The sequence below is a fragment of the Daphnia pulicaria genome, chromosome 6 (assembly GCF_021234035.1).
Source record: "Daphnia pulicaria isolate SC F1-1A chromosome 6, SC_F0-13Bv2, whole genome shotgun sequence".
Lineage (NCBI taxonomy): Eukaryota > Metazoa > Arthropoda > Branchiopoda > Diplostraca > Daphniidae > Daphnia > Daphnia pulicaria.
Window position 1 is genome coordinate 21481522 of NC_060918.1, and position 24697 is coordinate 21506218.

At 42.5% G+C, this 24697-nt stretch overlaps 1 protein-coding gene across 1 annotated transcript; it reads right to left on the reverse strand.

Annotated features, from left to right (window-relative positions):
- Positions 1 to 537: 537 nt before the first annotated feature.
- LOC124342668 (tRNA dimethylallyltransferase-like) lies at positions 538 to 23300 on the reverse strand. The gene is made up of 7 exons (XM_046795758.1): positions 23029 to 23300; positions 19303 to 19440; positions 18302 to 18684; positions 11351 to 11495; positions 7312 to 7430; positions 1485 to 1695; positions 538 to 1396 (listed from the first exon to the last, which is right to left on the reverse strand). Exons 1-7 carry the CDS (start codon positions 23185 to 23187, stop codon positions 914 to 916), a joined length of 1638 nt encoding a protein of 545 aa, XP_046651714.1. The 5' UTR covers positions 23188 to 23300; the 3' UTR covers positions 538 to 913.
- Positions 23301 to 24697: the final 1397 nt, after the last annotated feature.

Below are 24697 nucleotides of genomic sequence, written 5' to 3' on the forward strand. Positions count from 1 at the left end.
CAGCGACGTTAGTTAATCGTTATCTGAACAACACCAAGATTGTCGAATGATAAATCAGGCACGGTTCTTAGAATGTCCTGGGCGAAACATTCCGACGAAATACTTTTCCCATTTCCCGTGTCCATTTCCCAAGGTCACAACCAGTTGAATCATCACGATCACGAAGCGTAAGCAGAAAATGGGAAGGAAAAGAAATAAAATAATTCGGAGGAGAGTTTTTTGGCGTTGGTGTGTGTGTGTGTGCAACGAATAAAATGCAAACGAAATATCCGCCCTGGAAAATCAAAAAAATAATAAAATAAGCGGAAAAGACTCCCGACAACAAAACAGCCATTTCCTCCTCCCAAACGGAATAAATGCTGGTAAACACAAAAAGAGCTATTGGTCAATTTTTTTCCCCTCCAAACAACTGTTATTACATGATACAACTGCCGTGCAGGCCGGCCGACTCCATTGAGGCGTAGAAAACCAGCCGTTTATTTCAACGGTGAAAAGAAAGCAAAATAAAAATAACCATAGAAATCGCTTCCATCTCTCTTCATTGTCTAGTACTAAACTTTTGTGTATTGCCGTTTAGCCCACAAACATTTCCCAGCTCAGCCAAAGAATTTACAAAACACAGACACACACAGACAATTGACTATCATTTAGTTTCAGCTTTTTCCTTCCTACAAATTTTGGTTTTATTGTGCGAAACATTGGCCGGCAAACGGGAGAAATATCACACACACACGCCGGGCTCGAGCCTGGAGAAAAGAAAAAGAATGAAAGGGAAGCGGATCATTAAACGACGCCGGATCATTTAAGGACTTTTCCGGAAAGAGAAGAAAAGATCTAGAGGGAAAGAGACGGGGATTTTTTGTGTTGTTTTTCAAAGTCTGCCGGGCAGGCTGGGCGCGCTAACGTTGGTTGTTTAAGAGGTCTGCTGATCTATTTGTAGTGATGGTAGTTGTGGCTGCTGCTGTTCCTCCTGGACAGCCTGAGCGGATGTCAAAGCCACCTCCTGCGATCCGCCCGCGTTTGTTTCGTCTTTTTCGTCAGCTCGGTCCGTCTTGGCGCTCCTTGGTTGGCGTCGTCTAGCTTTGGACTGCTGGTCGAGGCCGTCTTCGCTGGCCGCTGCCCGTTTGACCAGTTTGCGGTGTCGGTTACTGCCGAGGTGTTCTTGCCACTGGCGCTGGCCGACCGTCACCTTTTCGCAGAGCGGGCAGTGAAAGGACGTTTGCTCTTCCCGCGTCGTCGTCTCGGCGACGGCCAGCGGCTTGGGCCGGCACTCGCTCCCGTCTCCCGTTTGCTCCTCGCCGGAGCCAAAAGAGTCGACAATCCGGAAAGCCACGTCGCGGACCTTCTCATTCCACTCGGTCACATCCGTGGCATCCAGTCCGTACACCGGAGGCACCTGAAAATGAGAAAAAAACAATTTGGTTAAATTACATCAGAAAATCGGCCGATTTCATTTCATTTGATTGATGGTATTCAAAAATCACCTGGCGATCGGGTTGCTCAAGGAAACGCTTGACGATCCATTTCGTCTGTTTACGGGCGTAGCGTCTGGTGCGGCTTCTCAGGGCCTCCACGCCCTGGTCGAGGAGACGCCGTCCCTTTTGAGTCGTCTGCTCGCTAGATGGCAGCACCAGAAATTCGTGAAACTCCTTCAGCCCGATCGACTGGAAAATGCCGATGGTGTAATCCGCTTCCCTATTTTTTTTCATTTTCAATTCACGACAGAGCAGCGGCGCAGGACGGGAAAAATATTTTCGTGAAAAAAAACAAAAAAGAAAAAAAGAATTAATAAATAAAGGAAATTACTCTTCTTTTTTTTCTTTCCTTCATCGTGATGACGTGGAATACGCCCAAACTATTCCATCCTCATACCCAAAATAAAAAAACAACAAAAATTCCATCGCCTTTTTTTTTTCTCTCTCCATGCAAGAAGTCAGTCAGCCGATTGATTTACGACGAAAATAATTATTTTTTACTGCCCTTCATTTTTTGAGATTGAACGTCGACATTTTTTTTGGTTATCTAGCGAGAAAATCACGCGCAGAAAAAAAAAGAATTTTGAATGGAGATGCGAAAAGATAAAAGAAATTCCCGCGGGAAAATCAAAATGTACAGTGATAAAAGAAAATGGGCGGGACGAATGAGAGTAGAATGAAGAAAATGAGAACATAAAGAAGAAGAAAAGAAATTAATAAATTGATTCGAGTTGACGTGAGCGAGCGAGCGTGTGTATGTGTTACACACACTCTACGGTGGTAGTAGTAGTCGTAGTAGTCGTAGTAGTCGTAGTAATTGTAGTTTTTTTTTTTTTTTTACGACGTGGCGGGAGCAGGGAGAGAGAGAGAGCCACGTGATTGGTGGCGATTCGCAAAGTCGAATAGAAAGACGAAGGCCAGTCGGAATCATCAAAATGGGGGGGGGGGGGGACCGTAGGGTGGTATACGGCGTCTGTTAAATCGTTCGAGAGATGCGGTTATTTGATTTTCTTTTCTTTTTCTACGGAGGGCCGAAAGAGAAAACAAGATTCGATAAGAAAATAATCACACGGTAAAAAAAATGGGCAAATTTCTTTTTTTGCGCCAGGATTATCAAAAAACTTTTTTTTATTTTTATTTTTTATTTTTTTCAAGTAGGTCGTCTACGGTAATAAAAAGAAACAAACGGGAAATGGGCCAGTAGACTTGTGCACAGACATACCGTCACACAAGTCGACGTCGGGAGAAATACACCATTTTCTATTTCAATTCTCTTCGTTCTTCTTCTTCTACGGGCCATTATTATTCGACCTCCTCCACCGAAATGGGATTACTCGCGAGGAATTTCCCTCTCGGCCGGGGACTGGCGAACGAACCAACCAACGACGTCGGGACCGAAAAATTCCCGACCGTCTGGCAGACGAAAAAAAAAATAAAAAAATAACGTTTTGCTTGAGAGAAAAGCCACACACATACAGACATATCTAATTCTGGAACGGTGAGAGAGAAACGGGGGGATAAAGGGCGACGACGGCGACATCAGTAAAAGAAAAAAGTGCGCAATAATTCACCCCAAACGTTCCATATTTTCTGTTCTCTCTTTCCCGTCGAGCGGGAGCCAGGCCCGGATGGGTCATAAAAAATAACAAAAGATTAAAAGTCGAGTCACCTGTCCTAGCTATGAATATTTGAGACGAGAGAGACGTATACATACATGCATACAAGAGCTTCATAAATTTCTGTTAAGAGTATTGATTCAAAAGTCCCGGGCTGTAAGACACACACACGCCAGACATGGACATGAACCAAAAAGAAAAAGAAGAAGAAGCGGAAACTCTTGTCGGTTCCGTGTGTAATCGATCCAGCTCGACTACTACTACTACTACTCCGCATTTCGGGGTCCGTGTAGGGGGGCTTGGAGGGTGGGATGGGGGGACTATAACCCCCCCCCCCCTATACAGACGAGTCACACGACTACACCAAGACGGCAGCCAGACATGAACGCGCAGAGTGAGGAACGCCAGAGAGCTCAAGGGTATCGATTGGGGCGTGTGTGAGAGAAGTTGCGTCGCATTTTGGCGTGCAGAAAAATAAAAAAAAGTGTCCACGAAACGATTCCTGGACAACTTCCAATGGCAGGAATTCACGCACAGCCACACACACACATTGGTGCGGCTTCGCGTGTGCATCTGATCCAATAAAACGTCCCAGAGCTCTTTTTGTTTTGCTAAAATAAAAACCCCAAAAATAATCGCCCATTTTTTTCTATCGAGTGAAGTAACCAGGGCGGGAGCTATGAATAACATCAAAATGAAAAGAGAACGAAAGAGAAAAAAACGACAACAAAACTGGGAAGTGGCAAAAGTAATCGATGACGTAACGGCGCCCAAAATGCTCTTCTTTATCGATAACAAGTTACGCCATAACCCTGGAAAATGAAAATAATTTCCAAAAAAAGGAAATAAAAAGGGTGGCGTCGTATAGACGGTAGCGCCGCCAGTGGCGACGTCGCTAAACTGCGCTCAAGGACGTCTAACGGCGCTTGTTCTACACCAGCCCCAGCGAACCAGCCAGCCAGCCAGACAGACAGACACACTCTCACCATAGAAATTGGTTGTCCGTCCCTGGACTTTTCTTTTCAGTCTTCCTAGCAACCAGAGGAAAAGAACTTTTTTGCGCGTTAGAGCCTATACGACGTTGGACGTCGGCCTTCGAATTATTACGTGAACAAAAAAATAAAAGCTGATCCCCACTCTCTGTCTCTTGTCCCGACGCCAATTCCTCCAGCCGCTTTCGACCGCCAGGAATGAAAAACATCTCAGAGTAGAGAGTCGAGATAGAGCACAAGAGTATATCTTAGGAGGACCTTCGACTCTGGGTCCACTCAATGCCAAATAGAGGTTGTCCTTGACAGGGCCGGTGATGGAGTAATCCAACAACAACAACAACAACCTATAGAAATGGCTCCCCCCTATCTAAAATGCTCCTGGCCGTCATGTAACACTCGAAAAAATGTTGCGCAACAGAGCCCCCAGAAATACGGAAAACAAATTTCGGTCAACAAAACTGACATCAAATTTTATTTGGTTGGGTCAGTCAAGGACTTTTGAGACAAACAACTTAATAGCGTCGCATCTAAATCTCTCTACCCCGGCATGTTGTTGATGTTGTTGTTGATGGGAAAAATAAAATAGACAAGAAAAAAATAGGTTGTTTTCTACGGGAAACCGAATTTCCCGCCCAGTTGGACTGTCCCGATAGCGGCTATTTTCGTGACACGCTAGTGTGTCCACATTCGACCAAACAGACGACCGATTGCGACTACTGTACACTAGTAAAAAAAAGAAGTAGATAGCAGTTTGTAGTACTCTCTTTATACGGTGACAACAGCAGCAGCAGCAGCTGAACTAGAAAAGAAGTTTCGCATTTCTTTCGTGAGTCGGCCCCATTTCTCTCTGACGTTCCGCTTGGCCAACGCGCCACAAAACGACACAGGACCCTGGCGAAAAAAGAAAGAAAAAGAGAAAAAACTTTCGGCTCCATACCCCATCACGCCACCCGTACACGTAAGGGCTGCGGTGGGCGGTGCTGTGAGTCACGTGAAACGTCGGGAGTCACGGGGTACGGGCCCGATGTGTCTGGCAAATGGCGCGGTCGCCAAGGCGGGAAAATCAAAATCACCCACACACACACAGAGGCCCAGACTGCCTATATATACACACAACATGCGTCGACATCGTGCACACCCGATCGATAAGACAATAGGCCAAAAAATAAAAAGAGCGAACGAATTTTTCTCTCTCTCGTTCCGGAACCTATTGCGCAATAGTCAAATGATCCCGTACCTAACTTCCATCTAAACTACGAATCAAGGCCACATAGGGGATATAGACAAGGACGTTGACTATTCGAATCTCCTCAAACATTTTTCAAGGTGAGAGAGACGGGCGGAGGAAATGTTTTTCGCCGAAAAAACTTTTTCGAATTTTTCCGAGAAATTCTGGTTTGAATTAAAAAATAAAATAAAAAAATGCGCGTAAGTAGACTATGAGTGAAGGAGAAAAAAAACAGGTCACTCACACTGTCGTCCCACGAGAGATGAGCCGAAAAAAGAAAAAAAAACCACCGCCGAAAAAGTCACTCTTGGAATGGCTCCCATTTGGCAAAGAATTTGGCGCTTTTCTTCTCCTTCTTCACATGGTCGTCGTCGGTACTTGTTTCGCCTTTTTTTCATATTTCTTTTTTGTTGTTTTACTACGTGGTACAGACAACCTTCACGTCAGATATCAGGAAGGAAAAAATAAAAAAGGGAAGGGAGTCAGCAGCCGAGTTCAACGCTCCTCCGATTCCGCGAAATTGCCTAGCGTGTGTGTAGGTTCAGGTAAGAAAATAAAATACAAAAAGATGTACCTTTTTATTTTTTTTTATTTTTGAGAGAGAGAGATGGATATTTTGGCATACGCTATCGTGGCGCCCGTTTTGACTCTTCGATTACAACGCCCGCGCCCATATTTTTGGGGGTCTATTTGATTTGCCTCCCGAGAAAGAAAAATGTGTTGCGCAACGGAGCAGAGCGCCACCGCCGCTGAGCGCGCCGTAGAATTTGAATTCTTTTCGCTATACAATTCTATTCATTCCATTCCGCCAAAAAGAGCAAGACAAATCAAATAATATTATTATTTTTTCTTTTTCTTTTCTCCGGTGGGCGACTGAAAGACGGAAAAGAAAAGAGATATCACGGCGGCCGTTCCGGCTGGACGAGAGAGAGAGACTTTCGGCCCAAATGAGCAAAGAAAAAGGGGCGACTGTAGAAATGCACTCAAACGTGCCGAAAAAACATATTGACCGAAACGGAATAGACGCCGCACTAGACAAGAAAGAGAAGAATGAAAATCATAAATCATTTGAAAAAATTGGCGGCAAATAATCCCACTGATCAAAATCTCGCTCTGATTGGCCGAGCTGTCACGTGATGGTAGTAAGTTGGGAGTCGAGCAGAAACTTGCGTAATAAGTAGTAGAGTGTATACGTCGTAGTAGTAGTAGTTTGACTTCCATCTCTATTGACTCACAAACTTTGTGTCGCGATAATGAAGGCCCCCGTCTATCGCCAGTAGAGTTTCCTTACTGCTTCCCGCTCGTTTATCAACGAGCTAAAAGTTCTCCTTCCGGCGCCAGTATACGGCGAAGAGCCAATCTTTTATTTTCTTTTAAAACGTGATCAAACTTATTTACAGACTAAATCCTATCCGAACCTATCTCCTATCCTGGCTGCAAACAAATGAGATGAGGAGAGAGGGCACCACTAGTCCATCAATCCCACGACGGCGAGAGAAGGAAGAAAAAAAAAAAGGGAACGTGAATTTGAATTGCAAATATTTTCCCTCCCATTCTTTTTTTGGCTTACTAGAAAAAAAAGGCCTCGGGGCCGGCAGCTGCTCTCACAAACAATGCGAAAGAATCCCAAACGACATGTTTGGGAAAATCACGAAAGAGTTTCTCCGCATAAAGTTTAGCGAAGAAACAAACTGTTGTAACTTTTGCATTTTTGAAAATGTAAAGTAGATCGGAGCTTACCCCCCCCCCCGCTCGTCGTCTCAAAATAAACTCGGACGCAATTTAATAGTATTACGGAGACAGACGACAGTTAAAAAGCAGAAAGAAAAACAAGTTGGTTTCGTAGAATGCCATACGCCAGCCAATCGGTGGCATTGGCAATGCCATAACGACACACTAATTTTGATTTCGTTATTTTTAGCCAAAATGGCGCGGAGTGAGAAAAGTAGTCTTCGAAGAAGAAGAAGAATAAGACGAGGAAGAATGTGTCGAGACGGTACTTGATTTCATCCTGTAGGCGCCGTTCGTTGTAAAGGTGGTGGAAATGGGCCAATTCGGCTACAAGGCCGCGAGACATCATGTCATCCACACGGGCATCGAGTCGACGGTCCAGCACCTCCTGGTTTTGTGTCCAAAGGAATTTTTTCAGGTGAAATATAAAAAAAAAAAAAAGGAAAAAATGAAGTTATTTCCTCGTTGGAGAAACTTTCAAGATCAACAGAAAAATATGAAAGAAATAAAAAGAAATAAAAAAGAACAAGCGCAGGCTGACTACGCTCTTGTTTTCTTGTTAAAAGTCTGATCGATCGGTTCGCTCTCGGCTCAAGGGCCCGACCTGCAAACGGTGGGATGAACATCATTTTTATCTCTCGCCTCTCTCTCTCCTGCGTATAGTTGCATGTTTTTAATTTTTTTTTTTTTTTTTTTTTAATTTTTTTTTTTTTTTTGTCTTTTCATTAATTTGGTTTTTTCGTTATTAATTTGATGATGGCAATCAAGACGTGAATGTGTTGGTTTTTCAAAGAGTCTGGGGAATTTTCCCTTTTTTGAATTTAATTAAAATTCAATTTCCAAATGAAAAGTGATTGGAGCAACAACAACAAAAAAAAAAATGTTTTGAATGATCGTTCAAATTGTTTGAAATTTTTTGGCGCGACAGAATTCTCGGACGTCTAAAAAAAAATTCAAAGATAACAAACATATTTCTCTTGATTATCACTTTTTCTTTTTCAAAATTTGAAACATTTTCTAAAGATAAAAAAAAAATAAAAATAAAAAAAAATTCGTTCGCTTCCAGAGTAGGTGACGATGAAGAAAAGAGGCGACTTTCAAATGTTCTTTTTGGCTAATATCACCCAAATCAGAGGTCGTCTAATCGAAAAAATATAAATCCCAGCCCCTCCTTGCACGTACACAAAAACCAGGAAAAAAAAAAGAAAAAAGAGTTTTGCGCAGAAGAAACAAAATAAAAAATAATAATAAAAACAAAACAAACAACAAAAAAGAAATGATCGAAGCAGATCTGGGCGGATTTTCTGGCGCGCTAACGATCCGACCGACCGACTTTGGCGGTCAATCAGTTGATGGATGAGGAGCCCAGGAGCATAGAGCTCTCATTCCTCCTCTAAGGAGGAGCTCTCTCTCTCCTACATACAATGTCCTAGAGAAACTGGCGTCATTGTCATTTATTATTGGATATTATCTCTTTCCACTCGATGCTCGCACACGCTCGCCGCTGTTTCGTTATGAGAAAAACCATCCAGGGCGCCCTACTCCTTTCTCTCCGACTCGATGACCTTAACTTCTCTCTAATGAGGCTTGACCACCTCATTAACAAGTTGGGACTGTGGGACTGACCTTATTGCTTATTGGGTCTCTCTCTCTACCCTTGTGCGCACGCAAAGTATAAACTGGACTTTGGCGGATTAGTCCGATTGACTTTTTCTTCCCCCCTTCGTTCGGTCGGTTAACTCCCGCATCAGACTCATCCTGACCGAAAAAGGGTTGCATGAGAAACAAAGAAAGAGATCAAGAAATCGAGTCGGTTAAAGTCGTCAAAAATAAAATAAATAAATAAATAAAATTTAATAATTCAGAAGCGGCTTCTTGAAAAGAAGAAGGAGAAGAATAACGTTGAATTAATTTATTTCCAACCCCCCCGTCACACCCTCGTCTTCACGTGTAGTAGCAACCCCCTTAACCTTGTCGGCCGACCGAGCTGACGACGACGACCTACTGCTGTTGTGTTATTGTAACGATGGGCAGGAATTCAATATCGAACCAAGGGTATCCGTTTTCTTCCCCCCTTTTGTTGTTAGTCTCTTTCCCTCCACAGCCCGTGTTCGGCGTGTTAAGCAGACGGGAACAACACGCAAACAACAACTAAAAAAAAAAAAAACAACAACCCAAAGTCTTTATTTTATTATTATTTTTAAATTAGCCCGAAGGAAACGAGAGAAGCCCTTTCGCCGACTTTAAAAAAAAAAAGGGAAAAAATTCAGAGACAAAAATGAAGAAATAATATCGATTGACGACATTTCGAAAGTGGGAGGAGTGGCGCGCCAAATGTGTGAATTTGCTTCGTGTCAAATTTGGTTGTGTTATTTATTAATTTTTTTTGGCTCTCTTCCGCAGGAAGAAAAATAAAGAAACGATATCCGATTTCAACTGTTTCTTTCAAAGAAATAAGGAAAAATGAAATTGTCTGGTGCCTCCCCCCCGCTAGCACCACACGAATCCCTTCAAGTGTGTCTCTCTTTTGAAGAATCTCCCAGAGTTTGTTTTAAAAAAATAAAATAAAAATATAACCGAAAAAGTCACCAAAGAAAAACAAGGGCATCCATCAACAACCAGATGTGAAGGCTTACGTGTCCCAGTAGCTCCTTAACGGCCTCCTCCTCCTCCTCCCTATCCTCTACGATGCCATAAAGGTAGAGTAGCCCAGTGACTTTTGTAAAGAAAAAGAAAAATCCAAATTTCTTTTTTGCTTCCAGCTCTGAACAAACAGACAGACACACAGAGCGTCTCTCGTGTAAAAGCACACAATGTCTTGGCCGCGTCGTCGAAGACACGTCTTGATTAGCCCGTGGTGTTGAGAGAGAAAAAGGCGAGCAGCTAGGACGTCGCCGTGAATTATGCAAAGCTAAAAACACCGAGGCACACCACCCTGTTGTTTTGGCCTCCTCCTCCTCCCTCTGTCCTACCCCCGTCCAGTGTCTGGGTGGTTGAACTTGGATCCCCCGCAACTCCGTTCCAAGAAGAAGAAGGAAGACAAAAACTTATTTTTAATTCCACTGGCCTATACACCACCCGACGACGACCGAAAAACAAAATGGTGGGAGCCTCACAATTTCCTTGCTTTCTCGTTCGCCTATTTGGCACGACACACCCAATTCTTATTTCCGTATTTCTCCTTCCGATGTGAGCGGCCCGAGAGAGAGGAGACGACACCCGGTGAGACCCTCCAAGGACGCAGACCGTCTCACACGGACTTGGCCGCCGTCTCTTTTACCTTTTTTGTTTTCCTTATTTTTACCATTTATTTGTTTATTTGATAGTTATTTTTTTAAATCTTTTTCTCATCCCCGCAGTTTTTGTTTTCCTTTCGGCTTCCGATCTCCTAAAACACGGCGGGAACGACTACATTTTCAAATTTTTATTTTTTTATTTATTGATTTTTTTATAATTTTTATAAAACGCCGAAATTCTCTACTTAAAAAACGATAAAATCCAATTGATAATTTCGACACTTTCCAGAAAAAATCCCAAATCTTTTGGCGTCTCTATTTTGACTCTGAATAAGAAGCGAGAGCGCGGCGGCTGGCCAAGGTGACACGCCCATCTAAGGACATGCAAATGAGAGACTCTGTCGCGAGTTTGTCGCTGAACTTGCGTGTATCGATTACCATTCGCATTTGTATTTCACATTCACCTTTTATTTGATTTTAGTTTCGTGTTTTCGCTTCCCCATTTTTTCTTGTTGTTTTCTTTTCTTTCTTGTCCCTTTGCCATGTTTCATCATTTAAAAATAGAATCCCGCCAAAAAAAGGAGCGAGAAAAAGAGACGCACAGTCGGCACCCAGCAGCCGACGACGTTTTGTTAAGTAGCAAACCGTGTCCACAATGTGCGTCCGCATAGAGCGAGAAAAATACTTTTCCACTGTCCTCAAAACCAGACCCAAAACTGAAAACGACATGAGAAAAAAAACTCTACGGAATCTCATTACGAAATCCTATAAATAGATGAGAGGGAAAACGACACAAAGTTCTAGACTCTCAGAGCGACTTATAAGCTACGTAGTAAAAAAAAACTTCATTATCAATTGAAAATAGAGTTCACTTATTCACCGGGACAGATCTCTAATCCACCCCAGTTTTTTCTCTTTTCTTCTCCTAATCTCGTCGTATTTGTTTTTTAAAAATTTCAAATCAATTTTGCAACGAAGAAAAATGGCGGGTAAATGATTCAAAAGTTGGGCCAGGTCCCGAGTAGAGACTCTAAACTACTTCAACTTTGGTGATTATTTATTTTTGATTTACCTGTTGACATTGGACCCAGAAGATGAGCGTTCGGTCGGCGTCGTAGCGGAGGGGACCTCCCAGCGTCGAGCCTCCCTCAGAGTCCCGTTGCGACCGGAGCAGCTCACTGTGGGGTCGGCCGTGCTGTTGCCACGCTTGCAGGGACCTGCCCGCCCGTTCGTTCAACCGAACCAGCACATACAATTCAAAAGAAAAGAAAAAGAAACGAAATGATTAGTTCACCTTTTGATTCTCAATTCACCAATTTGTCGAAAAGAAGAAAATAAATCAAAAGGGCAAGAGGGGACGATTTCTCCCGCCCATTTTCACGCTCCGATTGACACGGATCGCAATTGGATTGGACGAGCGATCAAAGAAATTCAAATGGGAAAATTCGTTTTCAATAGAGACGGTAGATAGAATATAAAAATACAATTTGCAGAGAGCGCCCCTTTTGTTACTTTTATCATCTAAATGCTAATGAAGCGATGGGAGCGTTGTCCAGGTGACGTAGTACAACAACAACAACCAAATTAGAATGCCGCAAAATGATTAACAACTCCCGACCAGCCAGAAGAAAAACACGCGTCTAGTTTGGTTGCCTCTCATCCGCCTGGGAAGGAAGGAAGACAACAACCAAACACACACGACTGTACACGGAGAGAGTATACACAATGAAGTAGTCAGCCGAAAGGATCACACGGTGTAATGAGATTACAGACACCTGGGCACCTGGACCGGTCGGCGCGGACCCAGAGGCACCCCCCTATACTTTATTTTCCAGAAAATTCCAACGGCCGGATTATACGGGAGAGTTTTTCTATGTTCTATACCTTTTGACGATTTAAGGCGATTGAACAGCCCTTACAAATAGATTTATAGAAAGGTGAGGAAGTGATGAAGGGGGGAGGAGGAGGAGCTAATCATCCGCCAAAAGACAAGAAGTTGATGCGATTAAAAGTACCGACTAGAAAATAAAAAAAAAAACTTTTGAAATTTGAAAAATAAAAAGAGCGGAAATAAAATTGAAATGGCTGAACATCTATTTCTGACGGCGTGTCTAATCCAAATCTTTACAAGGTTCCCCATGATGAATTAGGAAAGCGTCTGCAGTGTGAAAGCAGCAAGCTAGGGGTGCCTTGTTGTTGTTGTTGTATGAACTGTCGAATTACAAAATTTTTTTTCAAAAGTATAAAATCGTGTGGAATGTTGTCAGGCTCTTTTATTATTATTTTTATTTCATTTTATTTTTGGGGATGGGGGTGGGGGTGGTGGTTGTGGTGGTGGTGGTGTTTTTGTTGGAACTTAACCAAACAAAAAAATACTAGTGGGGAAAAACTATATTTAGTCGACAATAACACGACACTTCCTGTCTCTCCTCTGTCTGCCTTGTCTCCTCTTGTATATATCCGGAAGAAAAAGAAAGAAAAAAAAAGCAGTCGAAATCAAAACGAAACGACAGTCACACCCGCAGAGAGGCGAGTGACTTTTCCCAATTTAACACACACACAAAATCAAAGGGAAACAAAAAATCAAAAGAAACCTGATCATCTTCCAATTGAATTTAAATCCCAGTCGGGTTGGAAAAAAATAAAATAAGACGGCCCGGGCTATGTGATTCAGACGAGACGGACTCTGGTTGAAATCGACAGCACAAACACAAACACACACACAAATTAGAATTTCATCCGATGGACACAGACACAGGTACACAACCGGCTGGTAGCGGCTGAAATAAATTTTTCCACTTTAAAAAATAAAAAAAGGTAAAAAATCACCATGTCGACAAACAACCAAAATAAAATTAAAAAAAAAAAAATATGAAAGAAAAAGAAGAAGAAAATCAGGTAATTTGTGTGCCGTCTGGCTCGTCCAGACAACCAACCGCTGGGGTCTACCTCGCGCCGTGTTTTCTTCTTCGTCAGACCTACTTTTTAGTATCTCCTTTTTCGATAATATTTTCGGCTCTCTTGAGCCCCCACCACCCCACCCCTCCCTACAAGTCATTGAATTTATAGAGAAAAACAAAATGCAATCAAAATCTGAGATAAAAGTTCAGTTTAGTATTTTTTTTTAAAGGGGGGGGGGGGGGGGGTGCAGCGGTGCACAATGTTAAGAATGCCATTTTTGAAATGTTTTACGCTGTCAATCAACGCATTTTTCCATCTTATAAGAAGAGAGAAAAAATATGGGCGGGAAGAGAGAGAAAAAGAAATTTCAAACATTTAATGGGCACCAAGAAAAAAGAAAAAAACAGAGCTGATAATGCGGTAGCATGGGCGACGAACATTTTCATTTTCTGGTTGAAATTCACCCCCTATTTTGACGTGAGTTGAATCGACAATCAGGACCAAACTCAAAAAAATTACCCAAAAAGGAGCAAAGTCACGAAGGAAAAGAGTTCCCAGAGTACAGCTGGAAGGATCGGCAAGGTCGTAGCGTGTCGATAGAGAAATAACCAACAAATTCCCGATACAAAATCAATTGAAATTGTGTCGTCTACAAGCGCAAAATCAAAAATCATTTGAGTTTGGCCATTTTCCAATGATTTTTCAAGTTCGTAGGGGAGTTGAGGGACGGTTGCGAGCATCTCGACACGAGCACGTACGGGACGAGAGGGACGAATAAAAAAAAATAAAATACACATTCCCTTTTGGAAATAAGAAAAAAAAAAGTTTTTGACAGCTAAGAATGTCGAGCATGGAGGGGCATATTTAAGAAACAAGAGGGGGGGGGGATAGGACATTAGCATCTCTCTCTCTTCTTCTTTTCTTTATTGGACGACTACTACTGCCAGTGTATACCCCCCGAAGAAACTTTTACGTTTGGGAAATGAAACGACGGCGGCGGCGGCAGATCCAGACACACACACACACACACACACTCTTCGTTACACTTTATTTTTCAATGAGACGAGCGATTACATAAAAACTGGCGGCTATTTTCGTACTTGTTGGGGGGGAAAACAAGTGGCAGCCGTTCAGAAGGGGGGGAGGAAACAACTTGAAGCGATCAACAAAGAATCGCCCTTCTTCTTCTTCTAAAAATAATAAGAAGAAGAGTCGATCCTTCTTTTTACTTGAGATTCGACCAAAATGGGAAAAAGAATTTCGACCAGAAAAAAAAAATAGAAATTTTTGGAGAGGACGGAAAAAGAAGCTCGTCACGCAACAATTTCAGTTTTTTTTTTTTTTTTCTTCACGGGGATAGATTCTTGTTGCTAGGCGGCTCTCCTCCTCCTCCTCGGCTAGGACGGACGGACGGACGGACGGGCAAAGCAAAAACCAAAATACGCCAGTAGTTAACAGTAGGGTTATGCGAATTTCGCAAGACAACAACCAAGAGAGAGAGACTAAATCTAAATCTAACGGGATGATTGACAATCGACTTAGTTTGATTGGGAGGTTTTTTATTCAGCGCTTTGCAACAAACAACAGCTGGCAAACCCACCAACTATATACCATTATACCCGCTCGCTGTTCTTTATGGGGTCGTTGCGCAAACCTTTTTATTTTCACCAGAAATTCTTTTTTTTTTTCCTTTTTTGCCGAAAAATTTTCAACATTTTTTTTTCCTCACGACTAAACGGGAATTTGTTTCGCAGATAAAACGATCAAAATGGGCGATAGCATCGCCGAAATAGGGGTACGCAGAGCGCTAAAAGGAGGGAATTTCACGTGACTGGACAATCTGGGTGGGGGATCGCTCTTTTTTTTTTTTTTTCGAAAATAAAAATCCATTGTTTGCATATCATTTGCTTAGAAATGAGAGCTGATTGAAATAAAAATTTTTTTCTCGTTTTATCCGTGCGTCCGTTAGAAAACGAGAAATGTCCACACATGACAAATTGAGGCCAACAATCAATCCAACAAGGATTTTCTTTACCTTTAGACCAGTCAGGGTTGGATGTGCCCTCGACATTTTATTTATTTTTATTTTTGTTTGTCTTTTTATTTTAGCGATTTGGACCCAAAAAACCCGTTAAAAAATAACAGACCTTGGTAACGTTTTATGTTTTTGCTAGAGAACCTCTGGCGTAGGAAAAACACAAAAAATTTCTATTCGAAAATAGAAGAGAAAGTGAGCGATGCCCGTCTACGGGGAGAAACAGAAAAAATCACGCCACCTCTTTTTATTTTATTTTATTTTTGGGGAAAATAAAAAGAAGTAAACATCCCCCAATTATTAACTGGCTACCGGTCAGAGCAGTAGCCATCCCAACGAAAACAATAATAATAAAAAGAAAAAAACGGTGAAGTAATTCGAAATAAATTGGACTGGGTCCGCACCAGAAAGGTCTACTCTACACATTTCTGACAGTGTTCCAGTTGGATCATCAATGCTCGTCGAACGACATCATTCCTCAGGCCATAGGCTGCTCCCAAAAAAGCATTTTTCTTCTTCTTCTTCTCAGAAAAACCAGGGGTGAAATTATATCTAAATATTTTTTATTTAAAAAGAAAAAAAAATGGAAAGAAAAAAACACGTGGAATATCTTAACACGGAAACCTGGCCGGGTTCCACACTACCGAGAAAAGAAAGAAATAATCTTTTTCCCTTGTACGAAGGTCAGCATCGTTATCGAGTTAGAAACATCAAATCCACCCCAAAAGAAAAAAAGAAAAGAAAGAAGAGCGTCCGTCCGTCATCATCCTACCGAATTCTACCACTTCAACCCCTGGGTTTTCGAGAGTGGAAAAAAATAAAATAAAATATTTTAAATAAAAATTCGAACCGATTTACAAGGGGAAAAAAAATGGAATCCAAGCCGGTTGTGGGTCTTAAAAACTGGAAGAAGAAGAAGAAGAAGTGTGTGTGGCTTGCGCCAGGCCAGCAGCAGCTCCCCATTGTTTTTTTGTTTCTTCTTCTTCTTTATCCAACAGGAATGTCTTGGATGGAAGATAATCATATTTTGGGTTTTTCTTCTTTGGAGAACGTGCGCGTGCTCCGTGGCATCAACCCAATTGATTCGCTTCCCCTTCTTTCCATTGGAATATAAAACAAAAATAATCCCCTGCACCAAAACTTGATGCGCTAACGTCATTTGCATTTCCTTTGACACCAGACGAAAAAATAAAAATATGGGCATGACTAAAAATTATATGGATAAAGAAGAATCGAAAAACACGTCAGCTGGGAAGAAGAAAAAGTTAAGTGATGGGTATATACGTATATACGTGGGTGCACTAATGTTAAGTGCCTCAGAGTAGAGCGGGCGACGGCGGAAGCGGCGGAAGTGTGACCTATAGGCGCGGGGGTTTTCTCTTCCTACTTACATGTACACACATCCCCCCTCTGGTACTACCATCGCCACCACTATTCCGGATATATATTATCTTTTTCTTCTAGTTTCTACCCCCCTTCCACTTTGCTTCTTCTTATTCCTTCCCCCCATTGTGTTGGCTGGTGGATATTAGCTTCACAAATACACACCACCATCGGTCGGTCGTATAGATTCTTCAGACTATTTTTCTTGTATATTTTTTCGTCTTCTTCTTCTTCTTTGCCTTTTTGGAACAAAAAGGGAAAATAAGACAGCGGGGGGGATTCAAAGACGCCATCAGCGGCGGCTTGAGGGGCTTTGGTCGACTTATTTCTTCTAGGGTGAATTTGTTCCATGGGAACAAATCCCCTAAACAACAACAAAAGTTTTTCCGTTTTTTTTAATTTTAAAAAGAAATGGAATTTTTTGATTTCAAGTCGATTCCGGACCGGATGAACTTGGAAAAAATTTCGTTTACCCCTCCCAAGACTAGAGGCGCAATCGTTTACACGCATAGGATGTCCATCATTCCGGATAGGTTCCCGTTTTTACTACACCCGTGTGCGGCGGGTAATTTGCAAGCGGGTCGCGTTCAAACATTCATTGAACAACCAACTCCGCAACCGACCACAAAGTTCAGCAAGTAGAAAAACAACAAGTTGGGAATTGCCGTCTCGGCAGCAACTTTACCAAAAGTTTCCCGCCAGAACACACGACGACGTCCGTTTGAAATAGTCGAGGAAACTATCCAGACAGACAGACAGGACCCCACGCATGGATCAAGTTTAGTTTGTCTGGGTATTTTATATTGCGCGACGAATGTCGTTTCAATATCGCAAAATTTAATCAAATAAAAAAAGATCTCGGGCCGCCCAAGAGCCAAAGAAAAATGAGCGCGACTCACAAATGATTACGTGATTGAATACGTAATAATATGTTTGATATCTCTCTCTCTCTCTGCAACCCCCCCCCCCAAAAAAAAAAAAGAGAAAAGAGGATTTCCGTGTTTGTTTCAATTTCGAATTAAGGAACGATCAAACACACACAAAGAATTAATTTAAGAAAATAAAAAAAAACCGGTTTCAAATTTTTTGGGTTCGATCGTCGTTTTTTTTCTTTAAAACGTTTGCCCTCCCCTTTCTTTCAGTGGAATTTATTAGACTTTTTGTTTTGTTCTTCGATCCATTTCAGTTGACAACATGTCAAGAAAAAAGGAAAAAAGGAAAAAAAGAAAAAAGAAAAGCTCAATTCCAACGTCTTAATTAAGTTGACAGATATATACTGTTACATGGACAAAATTTTCTATCGGTCCAGCTATCCTTGCCCGGCAGGGACCGAGCCCCACAGACACCCCCCCAAAACAAGAAGAACCCATCAACTTAAAAATTTGTTTTGTTTTTATTTTTCCGATTATTTTCCTGTTTATTGTCTACGTGTCAATCTGTTTGCCTTCAAAAACTTTGGAACCGCCAAATTAAAAAAGGAATTTCGACCAACAGGTTCGATAGTCTTATTACCTCCCATCAAGCGCGTGCCCTTGTCATTTCGTGTTGATTTTTTGATAATGATTTCGTTAATTCTTTGCATTCAAAAACTCCCGGGAAATTCCCTCATCATTGTTGGTCAAAATTTGAATAATAAGGGCGCGGTCACCAAATTCTAATTCTAATTCTAAAACAAAAAAAGACGAAAGAATTTGGTCAGTTTACCTGAAGATTTTCCGTCTGTTATTCGGGTGTATAGTGTCGGCCATAACGGGATCGACCTTCCTCAACAGCTGGTGAAGTCTGGCGCTGCTCAAATGCTCCAGCGCCTTGGCGTCCGATCCCACCTCGCCCAACGGTAATAATTTCAAAAGTAGCTCGTCATTATCGTCCCCGTCGTCGAGCGTCTGGGCCGTCTGAGTGGACGGCGGCGACCGTTGCCGTCGCAGCTGCTCGTCTCGTTCGTAAAGCAAAGTCGTCGTCGTCGTCTGGTCCCGGCCGGACTTGTGGTCACCGTCCAGCAACACTTTCCATAGTAACGACTCGATATAGTAGTGAGTCCCGCCAACGATGACCGGCACCCGTCCGTTGAGCAGCAAGTCGTCAATCTGTCGGCCCAAATTATTTTTAATTGTAGTAAATTCGTATTAATAGAACATTTTTTCGGGATGGGTAGGGGGGAGGGGAACCGGTCCAACAATATCTCTCGTCCGCGGACTTTTTCCCAGTCGTCGTTACGTGTCAATCGCTTTTATTTCTAGGAATTGGAGAAGGTCCAGACAGAGACACAACGTCAGTTCGTTTTCTTCCTTTTTTAATTTTTAATTTGAAAATGAAAAAAATCCCGGAGGACCTTGAACCGATGGGGATCGCCGCTGCTCGACGGTTGACTGGACACCGCGAGATGCCCCCGAAAACCCAAGAGGTCAGCACAAAACTGCTGATTCAGCGCTCATAGTCAAATCAAAAAAATCCCAGTGGCAGACACACACACACAGAAACGACATTTCCATTCAAAATCAGACAACACACAACAAAAAAAAAGAAATAATCAAAACCACGGGGTCATCCGGTTGCACATTTGACAGCTGGGCGGCAACACCCGACAGCCACACACACACATTGGCTATCGGATGGCGCGATCTGGACGGAAGCTTCGTAGCAACCGGAACAGAGCGACCGCCCAGCAGTTTCCAAACGAGAAATTAAATGAATGAAAAACTTACAACAGCCAACGATTTGCGTTGAAAGTCCACGACGGTCCAGCGGGTCAAGGGTGAGGCGCAATCGATGAGATGATGGGGGACGAGCTGCCGCTCTTCCAACGTGACTTTATTCGTGATTATGTCCAGCCCTTGGTAGATCTGAATAAACGAAATCAAAAGAAAAAAAGATAAAAATGATGTAAAAGAAAAGACAAAGTCTATCAAAAGACAATTTGGTTTCGTAAATGAACTCTTGTTTTTCTGCGTTGATTCACGGACATTGTGTGTGTGCGTCCCGTGAGTGCCGGCCCATTCAAACGTGTTATCTCTCTGCCCCCACCACTTGATTAATCTTTAGCATTTCGAAATGAAAACAAACAAGAAAGAAAAGAAAAAAAAGGAACACAAGCCAACGGGATCAACCTTTGAATGGCAGTCACGTCCTTCGACGCTTCATGACAACAAGCGTCTTTGATTCATTCGCTGGCCGGCCACAAGCAACCAAACAGCCGGCCTATTTTTTTTAGGGGGAAGATTATCATGTCGACAAGACAACAATTTTAATTTCTTTCGTTTTTCTATTTTTTCGTGGTTACCAAGAGTTACCGACAACTTTTTGATCCCAACGGCCTCAAAGACGTACATGTATGCGAGTGGTGGCGGTCCTTGAATGAAATCGGGCGCTGACCGAGCTGGGCTGACTGCTGGGCTGTGCTGCCGGGGGGTCTCCTGCCGTCGCCGCTAGACGACCGATTAGATAATTTTTTCCCGTGTGTGTGAGGCTGCGGCCGACGAGAGAGTTAGGCCAATCTCTCAAGGACTTTTTTATTAGACGATTATTCTAAAGGCGCACGACGAAAATGGGCAGTAGTCGCTGTGCCGGTTTCGTTTCTTTTTCTTTCTTTTTTGTGAAATCGAAACTTCCCCCCACAACAACAACAACAGGAACGTCAACCTTGGAGCTAGGCAACTTTATTGGCAGAACTGCGACTAGCGGCTGGTTTAGGCAACCTCATACGGACCACCACCTCACTCCCGCTCTCTCTCTCTCTGACGTAAGAATAAAAAAAACGTGAGGTCGTTGGGTACGAACGGCTGGAGGAAAGGAGAGACACAGAAAAAGTCCCTGAAATTTATCTTTATCGACTTATTTCTTCAGTTTATTACCTGCGCGTCTGAGGCTATTGCGAAATGAAACGTCGACGTAAATGGGGAATGTGCATTGAACGACATTGAAAATCATTTCCATAGATTGGCACATCGATTAATTCAATTGTCAACGAGTTTGTACCAATGGCGAGAAACAGTGACAGGTGGCGCCAATCGACCACACCCAGAAAAAAAACCCAAAAATCTAAAAATTTCAGGAATCGTCGAATTTTTCGTTTGTTTTTGTTTTGTTTTAACTTTGACGTGCGAATGTCTGTCGGGGCTCTCTCAATTTTTTGGCCGACTGCCGCGGTTGTTGTACTTGTTCAAGGTACAACAGCCCCAGGGCAGGGATGGTCACCGACTCACGGCGCAAATGAACGAAGAAACAAAAAGGATCTGCGGTCAAGAGCGAACAAAAAAAAATGTCGAGACGACTCACGAATTTCGCCTATAATAAAATGAAAAAAAAAAATTGTTCACGGCGGTCGGGAAATTCCGCACGAAAGGCAGAAAATAAAATTTAAAAAAAAAAAGGCGCCCAGTCACGAATTCGACCACCACCAACGCTCCCGACACGTCATCCGATCTGATTTGTTCTTTAATCAACCACAGCTCGTCTCTTTCTTTCCCTCTCTCCTTTTTTAAAATTAAGTTTCAGATTCAACCCCCAGCAAATTATGAATACATATCAATTGATTAATGTCAAACACAACATTCCAAACATACAATAAAACAAAACAAAAGAAATACGCATTTTTATTTAATTTGTTGCTTTTGGCGTAACATCGCTCGGCTCACGTGGGTCGTGCAAGAGGGGCGTGATTTCCGCGTGATCGTCCTTGACCGCCAGACAAGCCTCCCACACTTACCTCCCCATTTCTCACGCCATCGCTGAAAGAGCGGGAGAGAGATAGGCGGAGGTGGGGGGGGATGTATCATAAATGGCGCAGTTTTAGATTCGTAGCTGGCAGACAGCAACCGAAAAATGTGTAACGCTACTATCGCAAAAGTAACTTTGGAAAAATAATCTTTTCCACTTTATTTGATCAGAGAGAGAATCTGTCCCGACATCGAGCAAATAACAATCAATTGAGGACACACACACACACACACACACACACGGATAATCAAACGTCACGTGGCCGACTCACGTGCGGGACATTTTTTTTATTTTTTAGCGCCCGATTGAAAATTCTTTGACCATTTCTGTTTTCACTTGGCAGAAATAAAAAGGAGCCCAGTCATTCCAGCACCCTACAACGTTGTACAGTATTTTGTGTCGACCTTGTTATGTGTGTGTCTGTCTCTTGTCCCTCGTAAAATATAAATCTAAAAATACGTTACGTCGTTGTTTTTTAATTTTTTGGCGGGAGCGTTCGGAATGTTCAAATTGGTAAAACAAGAAAAATGTGTACAAGGGGCCAGGGGGGAGGTCGATCGTGGATCCAATTAAGTCTGCCCTGCTCTCGCCTTGTTGTTGTTGCACACACACGAAGAGTCTCTATCCAATTTCGATCGTTTACTCCAAGCTGCTCTCTTCACTGGGTTGTGCAACAACATTTCGTCGCCCACCTTCTTCTTCGGTCTTTTTTGGCTGATGAAACTCATAAAAAAAGAGCGAGTCGATAAATTTAAGAAGAGACTCGGCCAAAAACAAGAAAGGACCACGCCCTGCTGGGCTACGCTCGAGTCATTGAACTTGGTGCATGGCGCGCACCTGAAAATAGAACGAGCGCACACGCGCTCTATATAAAGAAATGCGTGAAAAATAAAAAGAGGCGAACGAACGAACGAACGACGAGAGGGTGTGTTAAAGAGGGGGGAAAAAGAAGCTTACGGACACAACAACCGAGACCAGACGGTTAAAATGGTAGAAGGAAGGAAGGTGAATGTTTTTCCTCCTTGAGGCTGTGTCTGGGGAGAGCTTCAAGCGGGAATGTACGACCATAATCTTCCTTTTCTTTCGACTGAGGCCGAACCAGACATCGTAAGAGAAAGAAAAAAAACGTGATTTAGGAGCCTGGTGACGTAAACGGGCACAGGCAAAAACAAGTTTTTCTTTTTGTTTGTTGTTTCCAGGCCTTGAAATCTCAACTGGCAGCAGTGATTTGGATTCCGGGCAAACTAGAAAAAAAGGATTCTAGAGCCTCTGATGGTGTGGCCTTGTCTGCATTCTGGCATGGAACTATCTGACCCTTAGTCGGAAAAGTGAAATCACCGGTCCCAGACCTAGCCAAGATTATTTCTTTTAGAAAGAGGTTAATTGCTGAATCTAGTTTTTGGCTTGCTGATCGCATTCTGCAGTGGTGGGCTTGAACCGCTTCCAATGGCTGCTGCACTAACCCTACAACTCAAAACAGGCCTGGCTGTTTTCGAGAAAAGAGAAAATTGTTATTCAAAGTAGTGCATCAAACTTTAAAGCAGCCAGACTTGTTCTAGACCTGGGGATCTTTAACAATGCGGCACCTTGGTGCACAATGCTGACGTAAGTGGGAGGCCGTGGCACGGAATACAAAACGTTTATGACTTATTCACGACCACCAGAGAGAAAGATGTGAGAACACAGACTAAAAGGAGGGGGGAAAAGAGAAATACCTGCATAGAATCGGCACTAATGATTTCACCTCCATATTTCACTGCCAATTCTAGAGCGAGTTTCGATTTCCCAGTGCCGGTTGCCCCACACACGACAATCACCGGCAAACGAGAATTTAAAAGTCTCGTGGTGGTTCTTGACAACCCCACGGCCGCCATCTTTAAAACACCAAAACACTACACACACTTGGGAGACAATCGACGAACGCATAGCGCAACCCCGAGGCCCTGGCCTCTTAACCATTTTTTCCCGTTTCTTTTACGAGCTCATCAGCCATTCAACCTGGCGAAATCACCCCCCAAAAAAATTCTTTTTAACAGTTAAAAAATAAACCACACATTAACGACAATCCGTTTTTCGTAACCATGAACTTTCTTGAATAACTTGGGTCCCCGGTCCCCCCCCCCCCTTTCTCTAGATTTAAATCAATCAATTTTTAAAAACATGTACGTGTTATAAAGGGGGAAAGAAAATGTAATTTTTCTTCATACCTCAATTGCTCATTTTTTCTTTTCTTTGGGCGATCACATCCCTGCAGGTAAATAACGTGACCAGCGGAGGCGTACATGGCGGGGGTCATCGATCAGCAGGCAAAAGATTCTTCTTCTTATTTCCATCATCAACATGCAATTCTCTTTTTCTATACACATTTCTGGCTGGGGGAAAAACTGAATTTTTGAGGATGACCTTTACGACCTGTTTCATAACCGGTTCATCCAGTCTGGCCATCATGCATATATGTAATCACCAGACGAAATCACATTAGCTTTGCCACAGGAGTCAAAATATAATATTAAAAAAAAAAAAAAAAAAAAAAAAACATTCTTCTCAATTATGAAATACATCATTCCCGATGGTGAATATTCCATAAAAGGTCTATTTGAATTTTAAACGTTTAGAACTTTTTCTGAGTGATGGCGATAGGAAAACCGGTCAACTTTTAAATAATCAGATGATTAATCCTAATATGTAGATAGCACACACAATTCTATGAACAACAATCAGTTGCTTGTGCAAGTCGAGCGTGAGCTGTTTACACCACCCCACCAATCGGCCAAAGACCCTAAAAACCCTTAATGATTATTTCCTTTGGAGAAAATAAGGTGGAAGAGGGGTGCGTACACGTGTTACTCCACTTTCTCACGGCACACACACAGACGGTCAAGAGGAAATTGTTTTTTCTTCTTCTAACATGGGTGCACTAAATATACTACTGGGGTATATAGGAAGAGGAATTGCGGTGCTAGGAGCTTCTTTTTCTGTTGGCGGAAATAGACCGACCGACTGGGGGTAGTAGCAGCCGAGGTTATTTTTGTTGGATTTTATCTAGAGACTCTCTTGTTCCAGCCGACAACTTGACATTGATTATACAAGGTATATACAGGCTGAAGAGTATTTTCATAGCATAGGAAAATGGCTAGATAATTTGATTGAAGCCAATGACATTTGCCTTATTGGAAATATCATTTCAACTTTTGGGAATGAGACTGACAGTTTCCACTTCTTCTTTGGCGGTGGTGGGTTGGGGAAAATTTGAATAACTGTCCGAATAATGAATTTCAAATTTCACTTTGGACTGTTACACGCCTTATCGGTCTTATTCTCCACTCGGTCAAAATACAAAATATTTCAAACTGATAAACAAATGGACAATATGTAGGTTTTCAC